Source organism: Neolamprologus multifasciatus, chromosome 17 (assembly GCF_963576455.1).
Source record: "Neolamprologus multifasciatus chromosome 17, fNeoMul1.2, whole genome shotgun sequence".
Classification (NCBI taxonomy): domain Eukaryota; kingdom Metazoa; phylum Chordata; class Actinopteri; order Cichliformes; family Cichlidae; genus Neolamprologus; species Neolamprologus multifasciatus.
Genome location: NC_140455.1, coordinates 39,307,735 through 39,327,114, shown reverse-complemented (window position 1 = coordinate 39,327,114; position 19,380 = coordinate 39,307,735). Strand labels below are relative to the sequence as shown.

Genomic DNA, 19,380 nt, shown 5'->3' with positions numbered 1-19,380 from the left:
CTCTGGCTGGTGGATGGCGTGTTGTAGACTTTGCAGCCTTTCCACAGACACACAAACACCTGTGGGCACAAACACACATTACTGCGGCAGAGCCAGAGCTGCACACTAACACGCACATTAGTGCCGACGTCTGAGGTTTAACACGAGTGATAGCGAGGCCCCTCACTACAGGCTCTACCATATAAAGCACCCTGAGGCGACTGTTGTGATTTGGTGCTATATAAATAAAATTGAACTGAAGTGAAAATTAAAGGACGTCATCAAATTTAAAAATGTGTGCATGCTTGTCATTAGCAACACGTTACCAGGATTCAACCAATCAGTAACCTCGATAAACCAGAAGCTCCCAGCGAGACCACTTTAGTTTGGGTTAGCGAGCAAACCGCTGCACTGGACGAGCAGTGATCCATCTGAGGCCGAGTTCGCTTATGTTGTCCTCGTCTTTCTAATGATAAACAGAAACGTACTTCCTGCTGGAATAAATCAAACATCTTTATTCCAGTTTTACTTCTCTCCTTGTGTTTGACTGGCACAAAGCTTTAAAGTGAAAAAAAATATTAATATACAACATTTTTAGAGCACTTTTTGGGGCGGGACCAAAAGGATGGATTTTTTAAAATGTGCTCCTGCACAAAAAATAATAATGGATCAAAATGAATGTTGGTGCCAATCTTTGGACCATCTAAAGGCCTAATTGTAATAACAATCAAATATTACTTCAAATGCATTTTATGAAAAATATTTATGTTTTTATTTTTTTTCTGTTAAAAAAAACAGGGCGCTCATGTACCCAAACTGGTATTTAAAGTCTGAGAGCTCGGGTACAGTAGTAGCACCCTTTACACAAAAAACAGCATGTGCTGGATTTTCATGTTAGCACAACTTTGCTGCATTTTTCCAGAGTTTACTGTTGTTTCTGTAATTTCACCAGTTTCCACACTGGGATAACCGTAGTGGGCAGCTTCATTAAATAAATACTGTGTGTAACTTCATTACTTATGCATTATTACACACATTACACGATACTGAGAGGAAGTCTCTTTTTCTGCACCCTCACTACTAAATGCAGGGAGGTGGGTTAGAAGACAGAAATCACTGAAAACAAACCAAATTCAACTCACACTTCCTCTTTCTTTGTGGCACGTTTTATTTTCTGAATAGTGGCGTCGCCTGGTCGAGCTCATGACCAAAGGTTGTTACAGGCTCAGTGTAACTCAAACACGTCTATCAAAACTACTCTGACGTATAAATGCAGCACACAGCTGAAACTCCAGATGTTGGTCTGTTGAACCTCGTTTTGAGTCCAGACTCCATCTGCTGTTTCTGACTGGAACCTCTGGTTTAACATTACGATGGCTCGCCTGGCCTCTAACCATCTGGAACCTCTGGTTTAACATTACGATGGCTCGCCTGGCCTCTAACCATCTGGAACCTCTGGTTTAACATTACGATGGCTCGCCTGGCCTCTAACCCATCTGAAACCTCTGGTTTGACATTACGAGGGCTCGCCTGGCCTCTAACCATCTGAAACCAACACACAGTAACATGTCACTGACCCCGCCTCTCTGTCCGTCCACATGTGTTGCCCTGATGTGCTCGGCCAGGTCAGGGCTGCTGGGAAACAGCAGCTGGCAGTGATCCCAGCAGCAGGTGTAGCTCAAAGATTTGCCCCCCGCCACCAGTGAACCACTCCCTGCTACTCCACCTGTGTGACCGTTCAGCATAGCGGGGGTGGAGCGACCGCTGGACGCTGTGCTCTCCATGTCCATCAGAGTGGAGCTGATACTGAAACACACACAAAGACGAGAAATCAAAATATGATCTGACAGAATGAAAATAAATGCAAGTTCAGTGTTTTATTTCACTCGTCACCCGACTGATGGGTGGGGTCAGTGCAGGATGAACCACTGAAACCCCCCACGGGTGACAGCTGTGGTCTGGGAGAGAGTCTGTAACTCTGTTTGCAAAATACAGTAAATAATGACCAATGTTGGGCAATTAATTATATAGTTACTTCTTCAGAAAAGTAACTGAGTTATGCAAACAAAGTTTTTTGCAGCTGTTTACCTAAAAATGCAGCCAAGGCGTTTTTTAAACAAACATTTCAAACTATTTACAGAACAATCAGCTGTTCTGCATCAAATCTGATGCCACACAAATTATTTGTGTCACTCCAAAAATAATTTCTGTCCACTATGAGATGAAGGAGAACAACAGCCTGATACCTGCAGGCCTGACAGCAGCAGATGTGTCACTGCTGTAACACCTGTAACACTCAGCAGTCGCCTCATTGTTCTGACACACACAACAACACTACTGACTACACTACACACTAACTACACAAGATTTGTGCTAAACGTTGCAAATCTCTCACATCTCAAACACGCCGTCACTCCTAAAACTCCCCCCCCCAAACAACTAAACACCATGTTGCCATATCATTTTTGATTGGTCCACATGGTACATTTTTCCACCAATAGGAAAGGCTGGGGGTGGAGTTTGTCTTTGTTCACGGGCTTTGGAGCGTTTTCCTCATAAAACGCAGTTTTTACCGTTTCTTCCCGCAGTAAATATGAACAACGACAGTATTCAGGAAGAAAACCAAACATTGCAGATATTTTATCATAACTCTGGTTTTACGTGGTGATCAACACAATTTAAAAACTGGTATAAAGTCCACACTTTGTCCGTCAGTTGTTCGTCTGTCCTGCTCACATCTCCAATGGTTGTACACGTTGTCATTAACTTCACTCCACATCAGCCGCTTTGCTAAAACACCGGTGTCGGCACATAAGGACGCTGTCATAGCCTGTCAACGTTGGTTAGCTACGTTTATACGAATGTGAATCGCATCATTGGCTGGACTATGGGATAAGGTGGCATCGCTCTGATCCCATACGGGAGCAGCCAGTCACTGAATAACACTGCAAAACAGAATTGTTAAAGTTTTAATTTTAATTTCAGTTCAGGTTAGATTTTTTCTGTGCGCAGAGACGCCAGCAGTGCGCACACGCGCAGCTTAGAGGGAACATTGACCGTGAGTCCAGAAGATTTACAAAAACTCTTAAAACTCGATGAATATTTATCTCAATATCCAAACGATCCAATATGAATGTGTAGGAAAACTGTCTGACACACATCAGACAGTTCAGGCTGCAGTCCACGAGGTTCATCTGAGCGCCTTCAGGCAGCGGTTTGTGATAGCTGATCGTGTACGGGTCAGGCTGCTACTTTCTGTCACAGGTCGCGACCTCTAACAGTATAAAGACACTGTGCAGTGAAAATCTGGCTACCTGGAGCACGGCCCGGCTCTCACAAGGACTACTTCAGGTGAGGAAGACCGCAAGTCTTAAAAATTCACAGGTAACCACAGATCATCATCATCATCAGAAACAGAGCCATGGCAGGAGGCTTGCGGGGATTCAACAATGGCTGAGATGGTGATCCTGCCTGTGTCATGTTAGAGGAAAGTTCCTCAGTTTTACATTTAAATTATTTTACGAACCAGTTTTCCTTCGTGCACAGAAATGAAAGAAAACTTGGATAATGCTTCAGAATAACTGCCAAAGTAAATGCCCCTAAGATCTATGAATGTGACTTGGTTAACGTGGATTAACTGAGTGTGCTCACTGATGCTGTAACGCCATCGTTCTCCCGACTTCACAGCACAATTTATATCAGCATGTTATAAACAACCCCTCGAATGACACCGGACGAGATGTGAAGCCTAAACGTTTGAATGCTCATCAGCACTTTGTGTCAGGATGTGACTGTAAGTGACCACGGTCACTGCTCAGTACCTGACTTTGATTACACTCCGTCACTGAGTCGGCGAAGCTTCTGATTAACACCGGTGAGGATGTTTGGGGTTTGGTGTCAGCAGGCGCTGCTGTTCGCTGATATTCACGTGGGCTGACTCGCACATAGCAAAGAAACTTTGATCAAACTGTTGATTAGAGAGAAATGAGCTTAAACGTTTAAGACGTGTGTTAGCTTGGATCGTTGTTGTTGTTTAGCCTTCGGGAGGGTCGCTCGTCTGCTGAAAATAACCAATAACCAAATAACCAATCACAACAATATCAAGCTCATCGCTAATACCTCAGATAACATCAGCCTGCTGATAACTCCGTTTTACAACTGTAGACTTTTCAGCGAGTATTTGATAAAACATACAGACTGAGGTCTAAACTCAAACTGCCGAAGCTCTTTAAACCTCGACCCTCATGACAAAGATGGATGGAAACCAGTCACCTCAGTTTGGTGGATGAACAGCTGACAGAGTAACTTCAGTTACTTACCCCCCTTGGTAAAACCAACCACTATAACCTGGGCTTCATCATAAAGCAGCCAGTTTGGGGTTTGGTTTTGTTTTTTTGGAAATGATGAATTACATCATCTTCTTTGCCTGAGTGTTGTCCACTGATTGGACCCGCTGGTGTAAAAGTGTTGGTGGGGTCTATTTTTCCACTTTAGTCAAAATGTGTCACACAAATAAAGACTTCCCGTGAGACGTGTTTACCCCGGCTAACCCTGCAGACCTGTCTCTTACTGCCTCCATACGTTTCACTGCTAACACTAACCACAGAGAGGATGGCAGTCCCACTTTCAGACCTGATGTCATCTGTGTTTCTGCCTTTATAAAACCTGAAGAGAACCGAGCTGACAGGAAATGACATGTTCAAAGTAAAACAACACAATGCAGAGAGAGGCTGATTAAGAGTGTTGTTGCAAACACTGAGAGTGGTCATCTTATTTTTAGGAGCTAGCGACACTCAAGTTCCCCAACATGCAATCGTTTGTGGTGAGAGCCTACACATCCAAAAAGTTCAGCATTATAAAAGCTCCTCACCCTCCATGCTCTACAGTTGTGGTCATCATATTTTTGACACAACGAGGAAGAAACTGTATAGTTTACAGAGAATGGATGTATGATTAGCAAGCACCCAACTAACAAACAACAACAAAAACCCACATGTAGAAAATGACTCACTAACCCTACACGACAAACACGACTGTCTGCAGCTGCCTCTTGGTTACACATCCATACTAAGAAGTGCTAGTTTCCATGAAAGCATCCTTCTATGCCAAAAACCTGCAACAACCAGCGTGTGGAGTTTTCTGTCCATCTGCTTATAAAACGCTTATTTCACAAACCGAAGAAAGAAAGAAGACTCTTCAACCAAGAATGATCCCAGACTGTGACCTTCATGAAACATCTGCTCCTATTTGGCTCATTTATCCTGGTTTATCGATCATATAGGTAGATGGCACGTGTGAGGGTATGCCCCCCCCCCGGGGGGTGAACAAAGACATGTAGGTCAGCTGTACTTTAGTATTAGCATGAGACTACATCATATTTGTGTAACGAGCATTGCTGTAAGCCAACACTCCCCCCACGCTACACGCTACCGTGGACTAAATACAGACCAGCGTGTCCTATAGAGACGTTCAAGAACTACATGACCCGGCGGAAGCGAACATTTTCACCTGTAAACAAACTGCTTCAAAGCTGTGAACTTGGCATGGTGCTGTAAGATAAGGCCACCGCTCAGCCCAACAAACCTGTCTTCTGAATCCATCCGACTGAGCGGCTCTCCGTCCGACGAGGTGAGCTCCGTGCTGGCCCGTCTCTTGATGCCGTGCTCAGGCTTGTCCGCGGTCTTTGTGTGGTCAGCAGGCGGTGAGGCGGACGCGTTCCCCCCCTCTCTTTGTTCTTGTTTCAGCACCCGGGAGCCCTCTTGTGCGAAATCGGTGCTACTTGCCAAGCTGCCCTGTGCGGGACTTTTCGCGGCTTCACACAGTTCGAGGTTCGGGGCCCTTTCGCCAACAGCCGACTTTTCGGTACGCGGAGCGGTTTCTTGGTCGGGGACGGGGGACGGGGCGTCTCCGTGCTCCTCCGCCGCATCGCGGCCACTCACTCCGCTGGTCTCCGCTTTCCTGCTGTCGTTGTTGTCGCCCGGTTCCTGTTTAGGATCGGGGACGGCCTGTCCTTCCATGCCGGTTACGGTCGTCTCACCGGTGTCGTTTTCTTTCGACGTCCGCTGAGAATCTTGTTCGGCTCTTTCCGTCGTTATCTGCCGCATTTTCGAGCAACACCAAAGGCTATTTTTGTGACGTTTCACCGGAAAAGTTGCCCTCGGGCTGCCCTCCTTGTTGCACTCACGCTTGCTTGTAGCGTAAAGCACAACAGGGGGTTTGATGACGTCGACGTCAGCGATGCCGAAGCTGGTCTATTTGAAGATGGCACACTTTGTCGTTCACCGTTAAATGTAACGTTAGCGCTCAGTTAACACGCGAGGAAGACCGTGTTTGTAGTTTAACCGTAAGTTACGAATAACGCTGATAACCGAGAAGTAGCTTTGACGTTAACGTGTAACTTATACACGTGTCTGAGTGCGAATCCATCATCCGGGCTTTCGTGCAGTTTCCTGATGCTCCAGCTTCCTCCCGCAGCCATAGATGTGGTTACTCTGTCATTCCTGTAGGTGTCAACGTGGCTGCGATTGGTTGTCCAGTTATAGACTGGCGACCGGCCCACAGTCCGGACCGTAACCTTTATGGGAGACGTGGTCTCCCACAAAGGTAACCGACTTTAAAATATTCACACAGTTTGACTTGATTTATTTGAAAATGAATAAGTGTCTGTATTTGCAGAGCGGGTGAGTTATCTTCGCAAGCACACACGATCTGTGGCATTGTGGTTCTAAGCTCCACGTGTTCCGACAAACAGAAAAAGGAGTCCAGGCAGAAAGTGCTGAAGAGGCACATTGTTCCGCGTTCCTCACGCCAGCGCTGCTCTCAGGAGCTTTTCGGAGCCTTCGTGTCAGCATCAACACTTTCCCGAGTTAAATCTCAGCCCACTCCACTGACAGAAGCCGAGAAGTGTGCTGACGTCATTGATCAATTGTTTGGGTGAAATGGAGGCCTGTCCCTTCTCTGCTGGTGTGTGGATGGAAACAGGCTTTCAGTAAATACTGTTTCTTTCGATGGTTGGTATACAATACACTGGGCTTGAGACCAGTTGGCTGACTAATCCATAATAAAAGTTAGTATATGTCTGCCAGTATGTTTCACTTCTACATACATATGTGCCGGAAATCTCTTTGGTGTCAGTTTGTGGGCAAATAGTAACGACGGTCACTGAAGGATGAGGCTGCTTGCAAGTAAATCACCATCTGTATGTATCTTCTTTTTTCCATATTCATAGTGAGACTAACGTCGAACAGGAACTCTGGGCCTGCTGTCGGCTCTTCATCCACATATTTGCAGCTTTACTGGAAGCCTACAAACATGTTGCCCATAGGTACCAGTAGCTTGCTAGATTAGTGGTTTTCTCTTCAGAGGCCCAGATGAGCACCACTCATTGATCCTCAGAGAAGAAAAACATTTGAGCCCATCAGAGAGTTTTAGATCACACAGTGGTGTGGGACAGAATTAGACATAATCATTTCATCCACAGGGCGTGTGGTCCTTCAACGAGTCTTGTGATTGATACGAGGAGTCATCAAAAGCTTTAGAGGGTGCACATGCTGAAATGATTGCTTATAATAGGTTTAGTGTCTCTGAGTCACCTTTCTCACTCACTGTGTGTTAACAGACCTCTCTGCATTGAATCATATCTGTTATTAACCTCTGTCTCTCTTCCACAGCATGTCTTTATCCTGTCTTCCTTCTCTCACCCCAACCAATCACAGCAGATGGCCCCGCCCCTCCCTGAGCCTGGTTCTGCTGGAGGTTTCTTCCTGTTAAAAGGGAGTTTTTCCTTCCCACTGTCGCCAAAGTGCTGCTCATAGGGGGTCACATGATTGTTGGGTTTTTCTTTGTATTATTGTGGGGTCTACCTTACGATACAAAGCGCCTTGAGGTGACTGTTGTTGTGATTTGGTTTTGATTTTGATCTGATATTTAAATAAAATTGAATTGTCCGCCCTGAAAAGCATCACTTCAAAGAGAAAAGTGAAACAAGCATGTTTTAAGAACATCAACATTTATTTCACATGATATAAAACAGATGAGATATGAATGTTTTGCATATTGACTCTAATATTAATGATAATAATTTCTTATACTTATAATATTCACTCTTCTTTTTTCACTGTGTACATAAAGTTTTCTATCTTATCTTAATTTTTTTTTACAGTTTATTTATCTCTTAATTTTTTAATGTCCTGGGGCTTCAAATACCTATTTATTGCTTTGTACATGTGCCGTTTTCTGAGTTTCCACCACCTAGGACAGAGTCAAACTAAGAATCTTTTTATGTGTATTTTCTAACTGATACAAACCAAAGTGAGGAAAAACAAAGAGACACAAACTGAGAAAGTAGACTTCAAATTCAACTCATTCGCATATTATGTGTGGCTTTGCAAGCACGTCAGGGTATTCAAACCAACATAAACAATCCTAACTTCATACCTTAATCTGTAAAAAAACAAAAACAAACAGCAGCATGATGTGGCACCTTGTTAAAGTAAAAAACAGCTTAATATTCATATAATATATGGATATACTTATATTAAAATGAAGGCTAATCTGTTATTTTGCAGGTGTAAAAGATGTTGGATCCCTCCAGTTTGAAATCAACCAGAGGATCCAGATCCGAGCAGGTTAAAGATTAGCGGCCACTTGGGGTTAAAGTAAAGCACTGTGTCGTTTGGTGCTGTGCCGTCTGCGATGAGGCTTCTCAGATGCTCGTATATACAGCTGTACACTCATCTCTAGCAACTCAGGAACAGCTAATATCCCGTCCACCAGAACTACAGATAACTGTTATTTTATAGTTATGTTAGGATGACTTTAGCACTTAGTAAGGTATCAAAAGCTCTGTACACGTGTATGTATTTGGCAACACAGTTTTATGAGGCTACATTACATCCAAAAGAAGTCGCACATAAAAGTGAGACTGTACAATGGTTTAGCTCAGATTCTTGCCCAGAAATATTCCCACATGGTGTTTTGGAGAAAAACACGCTGGCTCCGTGGCAGCACATGGCTGTAGCGTAACAAGTGGAAGGAAAACATTAAGATTTTCTTTGCACTTTTACCAGATAAGTGGTACAATCTTTAAAAAAAGGTTAAAGTGAATAATCTGAGTTTATGTTTCAGTGTCTGGACCAACCGGCTACTGCACAGGTTGAAGCACAGGCGAAGATTTGAACATCAGCGGGTTGGTAAACGTCAGGTCCTTCCTTTCATGCTCCACTGCCTCTCACTCACGAATGAACACGAAAAGGCACAATACAGCGAGCAACTGCAAAATATCACCTGAACTCAGCCAAACAACCTATTTATATATATGGATGTGCTTGATGTCAAAACTGATGATTAAATTAAAAACTGAACGTCCAATCTGCCTGTCAGCTTAATTCCCCTCACTCAGGAGTTCAGATGCTTGATGGGGTTAGTGCCAACCTCAGACTAGACAAACAGTCCACTGGTTTCTCCATCACCCCTTACACCACATCTGTCTGAGTCTAGATTACAGGGATTTATCCAGATATTTCCAAAGACATTTACAAACGCTTCATGTCAGTACTGGCTATTTGTCCTGAGGTGAGGAAGGAGCCACGTGTCATAATTTCCATTTACAAGATGAATGGTTTGTTACTCTGCTACATGTGGGCCTTTTGGATCATGGAAAAGCTTTGGATCATGTGCCACAGATTACAAAGCCATTATCACTAAACCACCCAGATTTTATGAAGCTAACTAAATCACACGGTCCATAAAAGTGACTGGACACTATCCGTCTCCTGCGAGGTCTAAATCCTTTCATCAGCATCAGGCTCCACTCGGTTTTTCAGGGCTACTCAGAGGTATTTACACCAGAGCAGTGGCTCCATGCTGCCTGGAAAAGGCAAACCTTTCCCTTTCACCTGTGGTTTGGTCACCTGGTTAACTCCTTCCTGTTTACAACACATTCCCAAAAAGCAGGGGCACTGTGTAAAAAGTAATTTGACTTGTTTGATTATTTAAAGCCTTGTTCAATTAAAACAATAGCACAAAGGCAACACATCAAACATTAAATCTGAGAAATGCAGTGTTTTCAATATACTGAATTAATGCGTGAAACACTGAGACCAGGTTTGCTCCTGTATTTTAACACTCAAACTTTCTGAAAAGTGTGGAGAGTGAAGGTTTATAAACCTCTCTGCATTTAATCATTAGTAATAATCATCATCTCTGGCTCTCTTCATCCCGTCTTCCTCACATCAACAACCAGCCATGGCAAATGGCTGCACCTCCCTGGTTCTGCTGGAAGTTTGTTCCTGTTAAACCGGAGTTTTTCCTTTCCGCTGTCGCCAAGTGCTCGCACAATTACACGGTCCTTCTTTCCTATATACAGTTCATGAGGCGACTGTTGTGATTTGGTGCTATGTAAATAAAATTGAATCAACGATCTTTTAAACATTTAATAACTTGTACTTTAACTTTGGAGTTGGGATTGCATTTTGCTTTTAATCGTATTTAGCACAGCTGTTTTACGCTGAAGCTTTATTGTAACACTACAGCAATGGATTTCTGGGCTTCTTCAGGCATTTTGTAGCTAAACCACATAATTGTTAAACTAAACCATTTCACAGTCCTAGAATATGCCGACGTCTCCACAGAATGTGTTTTTAAGGACAGAGTATGTGCCGGCAGATCTAATGAGCACTAAAGATACTGAATATCTGCCTCTTTGAATATGATGGCTGGTCGTCTCGGTGTCGTCAGTCTGAATCATCATCCTCTCAGTCTCTGTGTTGGCACGTAACACTTGTGCCAACAGATGTAAATGCAGGAAGCATTGCTCTGTGCAGGCTGGCTACATTTGAGCTCAATGGGACGCCGGTGAGGATGTCCAGGCCGCCATTGCTCACGTGTCACTGCTCACCAACGTGAACGTCTGTGCTGCAAAGAGGAGAAGAAAAGAATGAAATTTAGATTAGTGCTTTTTCACTTATTTACCTACGAGTACTTTAACCATCGATGCAGGTTTATTAACACAAACTATTGGGTATTAGAAGATAATCCCGGAGAATTGGAGCAAGCATTTGGTGAGTCATAAGATAGAACGTGATTTAGTTGCAACTGATATATTATTATTATTAATATTAATATTAATATTGTTGTTGTTATACTTGCACAGTGGAGAGCACTGCTGATCTAGTAGAAACTATCCTATACAGTGTATTTAGTTTGGAGATGACAGTATAAGCATCAAAAACATGCGTCTGTGCACCAGCAGTGGATTGTAAGTCCAAACATAAACCTGAGGCTAAAGACGTTCAGCTGCATTTAAGAATTACAGTCAACTGTATATAAAGATGAAATTAATGGGAGACAAACAGTCATTAGTCAATATTTAACTAAATGAATCATAAGACAGAAATTGATTCAAAGTGTTTAATTAGTATTTTATGGTTTTATTGTACCGAGCATCTGGAAAGTATTCATAGCATTTGTTCCACATGCTGTCACGTTACAGCCTGAACATGGATCCAATTATTCTTTCACCTCAAAATCCTACAAAATAACGACACAGTGAAAAATGTTGGCTTGAAATTTTTGAAAATGTATCACAATTAAAAAGTAATGCAGCCTTTGCCATAACACTCAAAACTGAGCTTGGGTGCGTCCCATCTGCACTTGTCATCTGTTTGACGTTTCAACAACTTCACTGGAGTCCACCTGTAGTAAATTCAGGCTACGTCCACACGTACACGGGTATTTTTTAGAAAACGTCAAATGCGTCCTTCATTTCCCTGAATTTTAAGGACGTGGTGGTGTAGACTTCGTGGTCCCATATATCCCACAATTCATAGCGTGGCAGTCGGTGTGGATAATTCTGCCGCAGATGGCAGAAGCGGAGCGGCCGAAGAGTAAACTGTGAAAAGTAAGTAATCAGTGTGTAATCTAAGCTGGTTTCTAGGGGTGGGGAAAAATGGATACTGTGTAGCATGGTGATAGTTTGTTTGCTAATAATGTATGGATACAGGGACAGCAGAAATCGATACTTTGTTACAAAAAGGTTTTTGTGCTCTGACTTCAGAGCATGTTGATCCTTTTTCTGAGCAAGAATCCTGACATTCCTTCACTGTCCAAATGTGTTTAATAAACATGACAGTTTACTTATTTTAATTTAAGACATGTTTTATTTTAATTAAGTTTAAAACTTTTGTATTTAATGTAAAATTATATTTTGTTTTAATTTACTTTCAAATTCTTCAGTTGCTGAAGGGGCTGCATAGTTTTCATAAACTGCATAGTTCAGAATAGCTATAATTGTACCAGATGGTTGATTCAGTTAAGTTGGACTAGACTGTAATACAAACCGTTCAGTTTGTCAACAATCAAACTGAAATGAGAGAAAGACTGAGTGTGAGACTTTGATATTAGAGAAAATGAATATTGATAAAGTTTACCTTTATGTACAGAATCTGAATATCGCAAAATATTTTTAAAAATTGCAATAATATCGTATCGTGCGTTAAGTATCGTGATAATATCGTATCGTGGGATGTATGGTGATTCCCACCTCTACTGGTTTCCTGCAGGTTTTTGATCCAACACAGCCTGTTTAAACGGCTAAATGACTCCTCAACATGTCTTGACGTTCTTCACAGACCTGCTAATGAACTCATCATGTGATTCAGATGTGATGACCCAGGGTCAGATCTAAAACCTGCAGGACACCGGCCCTTGAGGCCTGGAGTTGGACACCCCTGCTGTAAGTGATCGGAGTAATGGGCAGAACAATTACATTCTCTTCCACTAGAGGGCAGTACAACCACCTGCTCTAATAAATGGGTTGTCAACTGCCAGAAAAACAGAAGAAGAAATGAGATAATCGTCATGCTGTGAGACGACGCAGCACGTAGCAGATAAATATTTGAAAAGAAAAAGGCGTCAGGCTGACTCGGTCCTGCAGAAACTCCGACCCAGATGAAGGCCCGAGCAGGAGTAGTGGTCAGAAGAAAGCAAAGCAGCCATACTGGGCACAACCTGAGCCAAGTCAGCTGTACCTGCTGCACGGGGGAAATTATTAATATGCTTTTTGTGACATTTTTGTTTAGTGTAATTTTTCTAACATGAAATATTTGCCGTGGCTCCAAAAAGCTGGGAAACACTGCTGTAGAGGACAAACCGAGCTTCAAGTCCAAAAATGTCTGTGGGCTCTGAGACATTATGGTTTTGCAGCAAAACACAGAGTGGGCTTTTCTTCCACCTCTACAGTCAATACAACAAAAGACTGAAAGCAGCCACCTGAGTGATTCCAGCTTCAGGTTAGACGCAGCACAAAGGTGCATGTAACATGAAAACAACTTTCTATATACACAGAGAGGAAAGTGAGATCGAACCACACGTGTCACTGAAGACTCGTGTAGATGTTTTCTAAAGGCAGGAAAGCAGAAGAGGGTCACGCTTCTTCTTGATTGGTGTAAAGTAAACGCGCAGCCTGAAGCCGCTGGCAGCAGCTGTTAGCGTGAAGAAGAAGACGTTCCTCATGCAGCAGGTTTCAGCCCCGACACTTCAGTCTTCTTATCTTATACTTTTAGCTTAATGTAGATCAGTTCAATGACACATTTGATCAAATGTATTATCTGTTCACATGTTAAAAATATAAATAAAGTGATTTCTCCACTTAGTAATCAATAAACTGTAATTCTGGTTATGCAATGACAAAATATCCACCGACTGTTGGATAACTGTTGCTCGTATATTTCTACCTGTGCAACAGCCCACGATGATGTCAGCACAACATTTCTGACTTGGTTCAGTTTTCAACGTTTCCCACACACACACACAGAAACATGGATAGTGACACGTGATTGGTGAGGATACAGAGCGCACCTAAAGTTACTGCTGAAGTAAATCAGTCCTGTTTGTATGTTTGAAGACACTTTGGTCTCAGGTCTGTTTCAAAGGTCCAGAGGAAAAATGAAACTAACCTGAGAATCAGTTTTTACCAACGTTGGTTTAAATGATCTCGACAAACATGAGACATGTACAGATATAAGCCAAAGATTAACCAGTGCAAATGTTTTCACGTGTGAGGAGTTAAAGAGGTCTTCTTTGAAAGACTTGACTTACATGCCAAAATACTGTTGCTGTGTTTTTTGCTGTCTGCTGTCAGCTGGTTGTATGAATCCAGGCTCTTCCCGAGGTTCTTCTCTCCCCTCGGTCGTGTCATCTCTTCGACCTCGGGCTCGGGGCTCGGAGTCTCAGCCTCAACGATCTGGAAGCTGCAGGAGGCAGAACAGGTCGTAATGACTGATTAGTTTCAATGATGGACGTCAGACTGTGCTCAGTATTTTTACTGCATCTTGTTTTGCTTTTCTCTGTAATGACAGCAGAGAACAACTATAGAGCTGGTGCTGCAGCGAGCAACAATGTAGCTCTAAGCTCCTGTGTCAGTGCAAAGACACACACACAGACACACACACAGACACCCACACACACACAGACCCACACACACACTCACAGACTCAGTCACTCACAGACACACACACAGACACTCACAGACACTCAGTCACCCACAGACACACATACACACTCACACTCAGTCACTCACAGACACACCCACACACCCACAAACACTCACAGACACCCACAGACACTCAGTCACCCACAGACACACATACACACTCACAGACACTCAGTCACCCACAGACACACACAGTCACTCACAGACACACCCACAAACACTCACAGACACTCACAGACACCCACAGACACTCAGTCACTCACAGACACCCACACAGACACTCACAGACACCCACACAGACACTCACAGACACTCACAGACACACACACAAACACTCACAGACACTCAGACTAGAGCTGGGCGATATATCGAGTTTTTAAAAAATATCGATATATTTTTATACGAGATATAAGATGTGGCAATATCCTTTATATCGATATAGTCTATGTTACTTGTGGAGCCGCAAGTTTGCCTCTCTTTCGTCCACTTTTGTCTTTACGCAACATTACTCGACCTCGCCCCTCCTTCACTGAACACAACTCCCCCTCCTCCCCCACAGCTTCACCTGCAGGAAGCGACAAGATGGACACGGCAAATCTCCGTTAACGAGTTACTGCGCATCGCCCCGTGCGTGGGGCTGGACGCCGTCAACGTGTTAGCTAGCTAACCACGCTAACGAGCTAACCACGCTAACGCCATGCAGCCCAGAGGCGCTGCACAGACTAAAATCCTTTCATTTTCTCAAAAGTTGACAGCGCGCCTTATGTATGAATTCTGGTTGTGCTTGATGGTCGCAAAACCGATTTTATGTGGAACACAGCGCTCAGCAATCTGTCAAAAATGTTTTAGTACGACTTTGATAAGCTACGGTGCTTCACCGGTTGATGGATTGTCAGAGCATTACGGCTACCGAGGAGCCTCGCGGAGTGAGACGTGCTGTGCTTCAACGTAATATTACCCTACTGTGTATAAGGACCATAAATGGCACCTGTTAAGAGACGTGGTTACGAAGAGGATTTCAAACTCAATGCTGTCAGTCATGCAGTAGAAGTTGGGAACAGAGCAGCTCTGAAATCTGTCTTTGTTACTATGCTCTGCATCTTTTAGTTTACATTTTGACTGCACAATTGTGAGCTTTTTGTTATGCACAAAAACAACATAGTTTTCTTTTATTTATGGAGCATTATTATTTAATAAATGTTCATAATTTATTTTTGAGTAAATTTTATGTACATCTATGCTCTATGTTAATAAAAGTGCCCGTGTGACATCTGGGACACAGCTTTGACTATGAACTCTCTTTTTGTTCTTACTTTATGGCTTAAAAAAAAAAATCGAGATATATATCTTATATCGCCGTCCAGGTAAAAAATATCGAGATATGAATTTTGGGTCATATCGCCCAGTCCTAACTCAGACACTCACACAGACACCCACAAACACACACAGACACCCACAAACACTCACAGACACCCACAAACACTCACAGACACCCACAAACACTCACAGACACCCAGTCACTCACAGACACCCACAAACACCCACAGACACACACACAAACACTCACAGACACACACACAAACACTCACAGAGACACTCACAGACACCCACAAACACTCACAGACACCCACAAACACTCACAGACACTCACAGACACCCACAGACACCCAGTCACTCACACAGACACTCACAGACACCCACAAACACTCACAGACACCCACAAACACTCACAGACACCCACAAACACTCACAGACACCCACAAACACTCACAGACACACACACAAACACTCACAGACACACACACAAACACTCACAGAGACACTCACAGACACCCACAAACACTCACAGACACCCACAAACACTCACAGACACCCACAAACACTCACAGACACCCACAGACACCCAGTCACTCACACAGACACTCACAGACACCCACAAACACCCACAAACACTCACAGACACCCACAAACACTCACAGACACCCACAAACACTCACAGACACCCACAAACACTCACAGACACCCACAAACACCCACAAACACTCACAGACACCCACAAACACTCACAGACACTCACAGACACCCACAAACACTCACAGACACCCACAAACACTCACAGACACCCACAGACACCCAGTCACTCACACAGACACTCACACAGACACTCAGTCACACAGTCACTCACACAGAAACTCACAGACACCCACAAACACTCACAGACACCCACAAACACCCAGTCACTCACACAGACACTCACACAGACACTCAGTCACACACACAGACACTCACAGACACCCACAAACACTCACAGACACTCACAGACACCCACAAACACTCACAGACACCCACAAACACTCACAGACACCCACAAACACTCACAGACACCCAGTCACTCACACAGACACTCACACAGACACTCAGACACCCACAAACACTCACAGACACCCAGTCACTCACACAGACACTCACACAGACACTCAGTCACACAGTCACTCACAAACACACACAGTCACTCACAGACACTCACAGTCACCCACAGACACCCACAAACACCCACAGACACCCACAGACACTCACACACAGACACCCAGTCACCCACAGACACACACAGACCCTCACAGACACTCACACACAGACACCCAGTCACCCACAGACACACACAGACCCTCACAGACACTCACAGACACTCAGTCACCCACAGACACACACAGACACTCAGTCACACACAGACACTCAGACACCCACAAACACTCACACACAGACACTCAGACACCCACAAACACCCACAAACACTCAGACACTCACACACAGACACCCAGTCACCCACAGACACACACAGACACACACTTACCCACAGACACACACACACACTTACCCACAGACACACACACACACTTACCCACAGACACACACACACACTTACCCACAGACACACACACAGACAGACACACACACACACAGACAGACACACACAGACAGACACACACAGACACACCCCCACAGACACACCCACACACAGACAGACACACACACCCCCACAGACACACACACACACACACACACACACAGACACACCCACACACACACACCCACCCACACAGACACCCACAGACACACACACACCCACACACCCACAGACACACACACACCCACAGACACCCACACACCCACACAGACACACACACACACCCACACACACACACCCACAGACACACACACACCCACACACCCACAGACACACACACACCCACAGACACCCACACACCCACAGACACCCACACACCCACACACCCACAGACACACCCACAGACACACCCACACCCACAGACACACACACAGACACACACACCCACAGACACACACACACACAGACACACACACACACACACACCCACAGACACACACACACCCACACACCCACAGACACACACACACCCACACACCCACAGACACACACCCACAGACACCCACACACCCACACACCCACAGACACACACACACACACACACACACACACCTGTTTTCAGTGGTGGCATTTGTCGGTGAGCTGGTCAGATCTTGCTCTCGGCTTTCATCGTCCTCGAACGGCTCGAGGTTCACGATCTCCACCCGCTGAGGCTGCGAGCCCAAGTCCAGGATCACCACCTTCTGACTCTCACACAGCTACAACACAGATTCACTTTCATGAGAGAACGCAGATCTGAAGGTTGGGAATAAATTAAATCAGTTTAAGATTCACAGCAAACTGACTGAGGCTGTTTTCACAGCTACGACTGCATGAACTGTGCTGTTGGTACAGACAGCTCAAGCCTGTTAAAGGCCGACTGATGTCATTAAAACTTTCCATTCTAGGTCAGCATGATTGACATCATAATTTTTTGAGATGGCGCTGGTGTGTGTGGCTGCCCGTCCTCGCCGGTGCTTCTGCTTTCTGCCGTTCCTTCCTTTACTGGACCTCAGTGCTCCTTATGTTTTTGGTTCATGCTCATCATGTGGTTGTGCAACAATAACCTACGACAGACAAACGCTTTTAAAGCTCCGATTCTCTTCCTGCATCGCTCGATCCATGCTGGAACCTGGGTATTTCCTGCTTACCCTTCCCAACCTGCACAAGAAGCGTTACAGGAAACGGGGTAAAGGAGGGGTCTCTGCGTCCGCCTCAAGGCTTTCCTTAAAGCAAAGGCTACGGATTATCCACCTGCTGGCCGGGATAGTCTACGCTTCCTCCGGAGCCGCTTTGATGCTAAAGTGAGCGATCGGTGGATCAGCCCGCTGATTAAAGCCTACCCTTCCAGTGGCACGCCGCCCTGTTCGACCCTGGATTACGTCCGACGTGGCGTCCATCACAGCAACCTAAGCGCTCTGCGGCGTGCTACCAGTGGCTAGCTGCCTGGACACGGATGGCTTTACTAAATGTCAGGTGGCTGGCGAACAAGACCTTTCTTTTAAACGACTTCTTCCTCACTGCTGGACGTTTTACTCCTGACGGAGACCTGGACTCGCCGCGGTGAGTCCCTCCCCTTCTCCGAGCTTCTCCCCCCCGACTGTGCCTTTGTTAGACTGACTGGCAGAGGCGGTGGCTTAGCTTCGGTAACCTTCAGCAGCTCCCCCCCCCCCTCCCTACCCCAGCTTTGAAGCTCAGCTGCTGGAGATGACTGTTAGGCTACTCTGTGTGTTGTGGTCTATCGCTGCCTAAATACAATCAGACTTTTACCTCTGAGTTTGCCGACCTTGTAGGATCCGTTCTTTTTAAACATGGCTGTGTTCTTATTACTGATTTTAATAAACACGTCTGCTGTAAGGACGACCCGTCAGCTGAAGACTTTCTTGCATTAACTCGTTTAACCTCGTTCAGCAGGTAAACGAACCTTCCCACGCTCAGGGCCACACCCTTGACTCGGTCTTTTCCT

The 19,380-nt window shown here is 44.7% G+C and overlaps 2 protein-coding genes across 9 annotated transcripts in view; both read right to left on the bottom strand.

The window, feature by feature from the left end:
* LOC146499899 (zinc finger protein aebp2-like) overlaps positions 1-7,596 on the bottom strand; it is an 8,908-nt gene extending 1,312 nt beyond the window's left edge. The window contains exons 1-3 of the mRNA XM_085136862.1: positions 5,563-7,596; positions 1,557-1,785; positions 1-59 (exon numbers count right to left, since the gene is read on the bottom strand). The exon at positions 1-59 is cut by the window's left edge and continues 49 nt beyond it. Of these exons, the coding sequence (XP_084992988.1) occupies positions 1-59; positions 1,557-1,785; positions 5,563-6,083 (809 nt within the window). The 5' untranslated portion in view covers positions 6,084-7,596. The remainder of the gene's footprint in view (positions 60-1,556; positions 1,786-5,562) is intronic.
* Positions 7,597-7,720: 124 nt separating this feature from the next.
* The window catches only part of LOC146499897 (pleckstrin homology domain-containing family A member 5-like), a 124,414-nt gene continuing 112,754 nt past the window's right edge, over positions 7,721-19,380 (bottom strand). For 7 of the 8 annotated variants that reach the window (XM_085136852.1, XM_085136855.1, XM_085136857.1 and 4 more), the window contains 3 exons: positions 17,988-18,133; positions 14,077-14,228; positions 7,721-10,893 (listed from right to left, as the gene is read on the bottom strand). In XM_085136852.1, coding sequence (XP_084992978.1) covers positions 10,859-10,893; positions 14,077-14,228; positions 17,988-18,133 — 333 coding nt within the window. In that variant the 3' untranslated portion in view covers positions 7,721-10,858. The remainder of the gene's footprint in view (positions 10,894-14,076; positions 14,229-17,987; positions 18,134-19,380) is intronic. The other variant, XM_085136853.1, reaches the window with a different exon arrangement.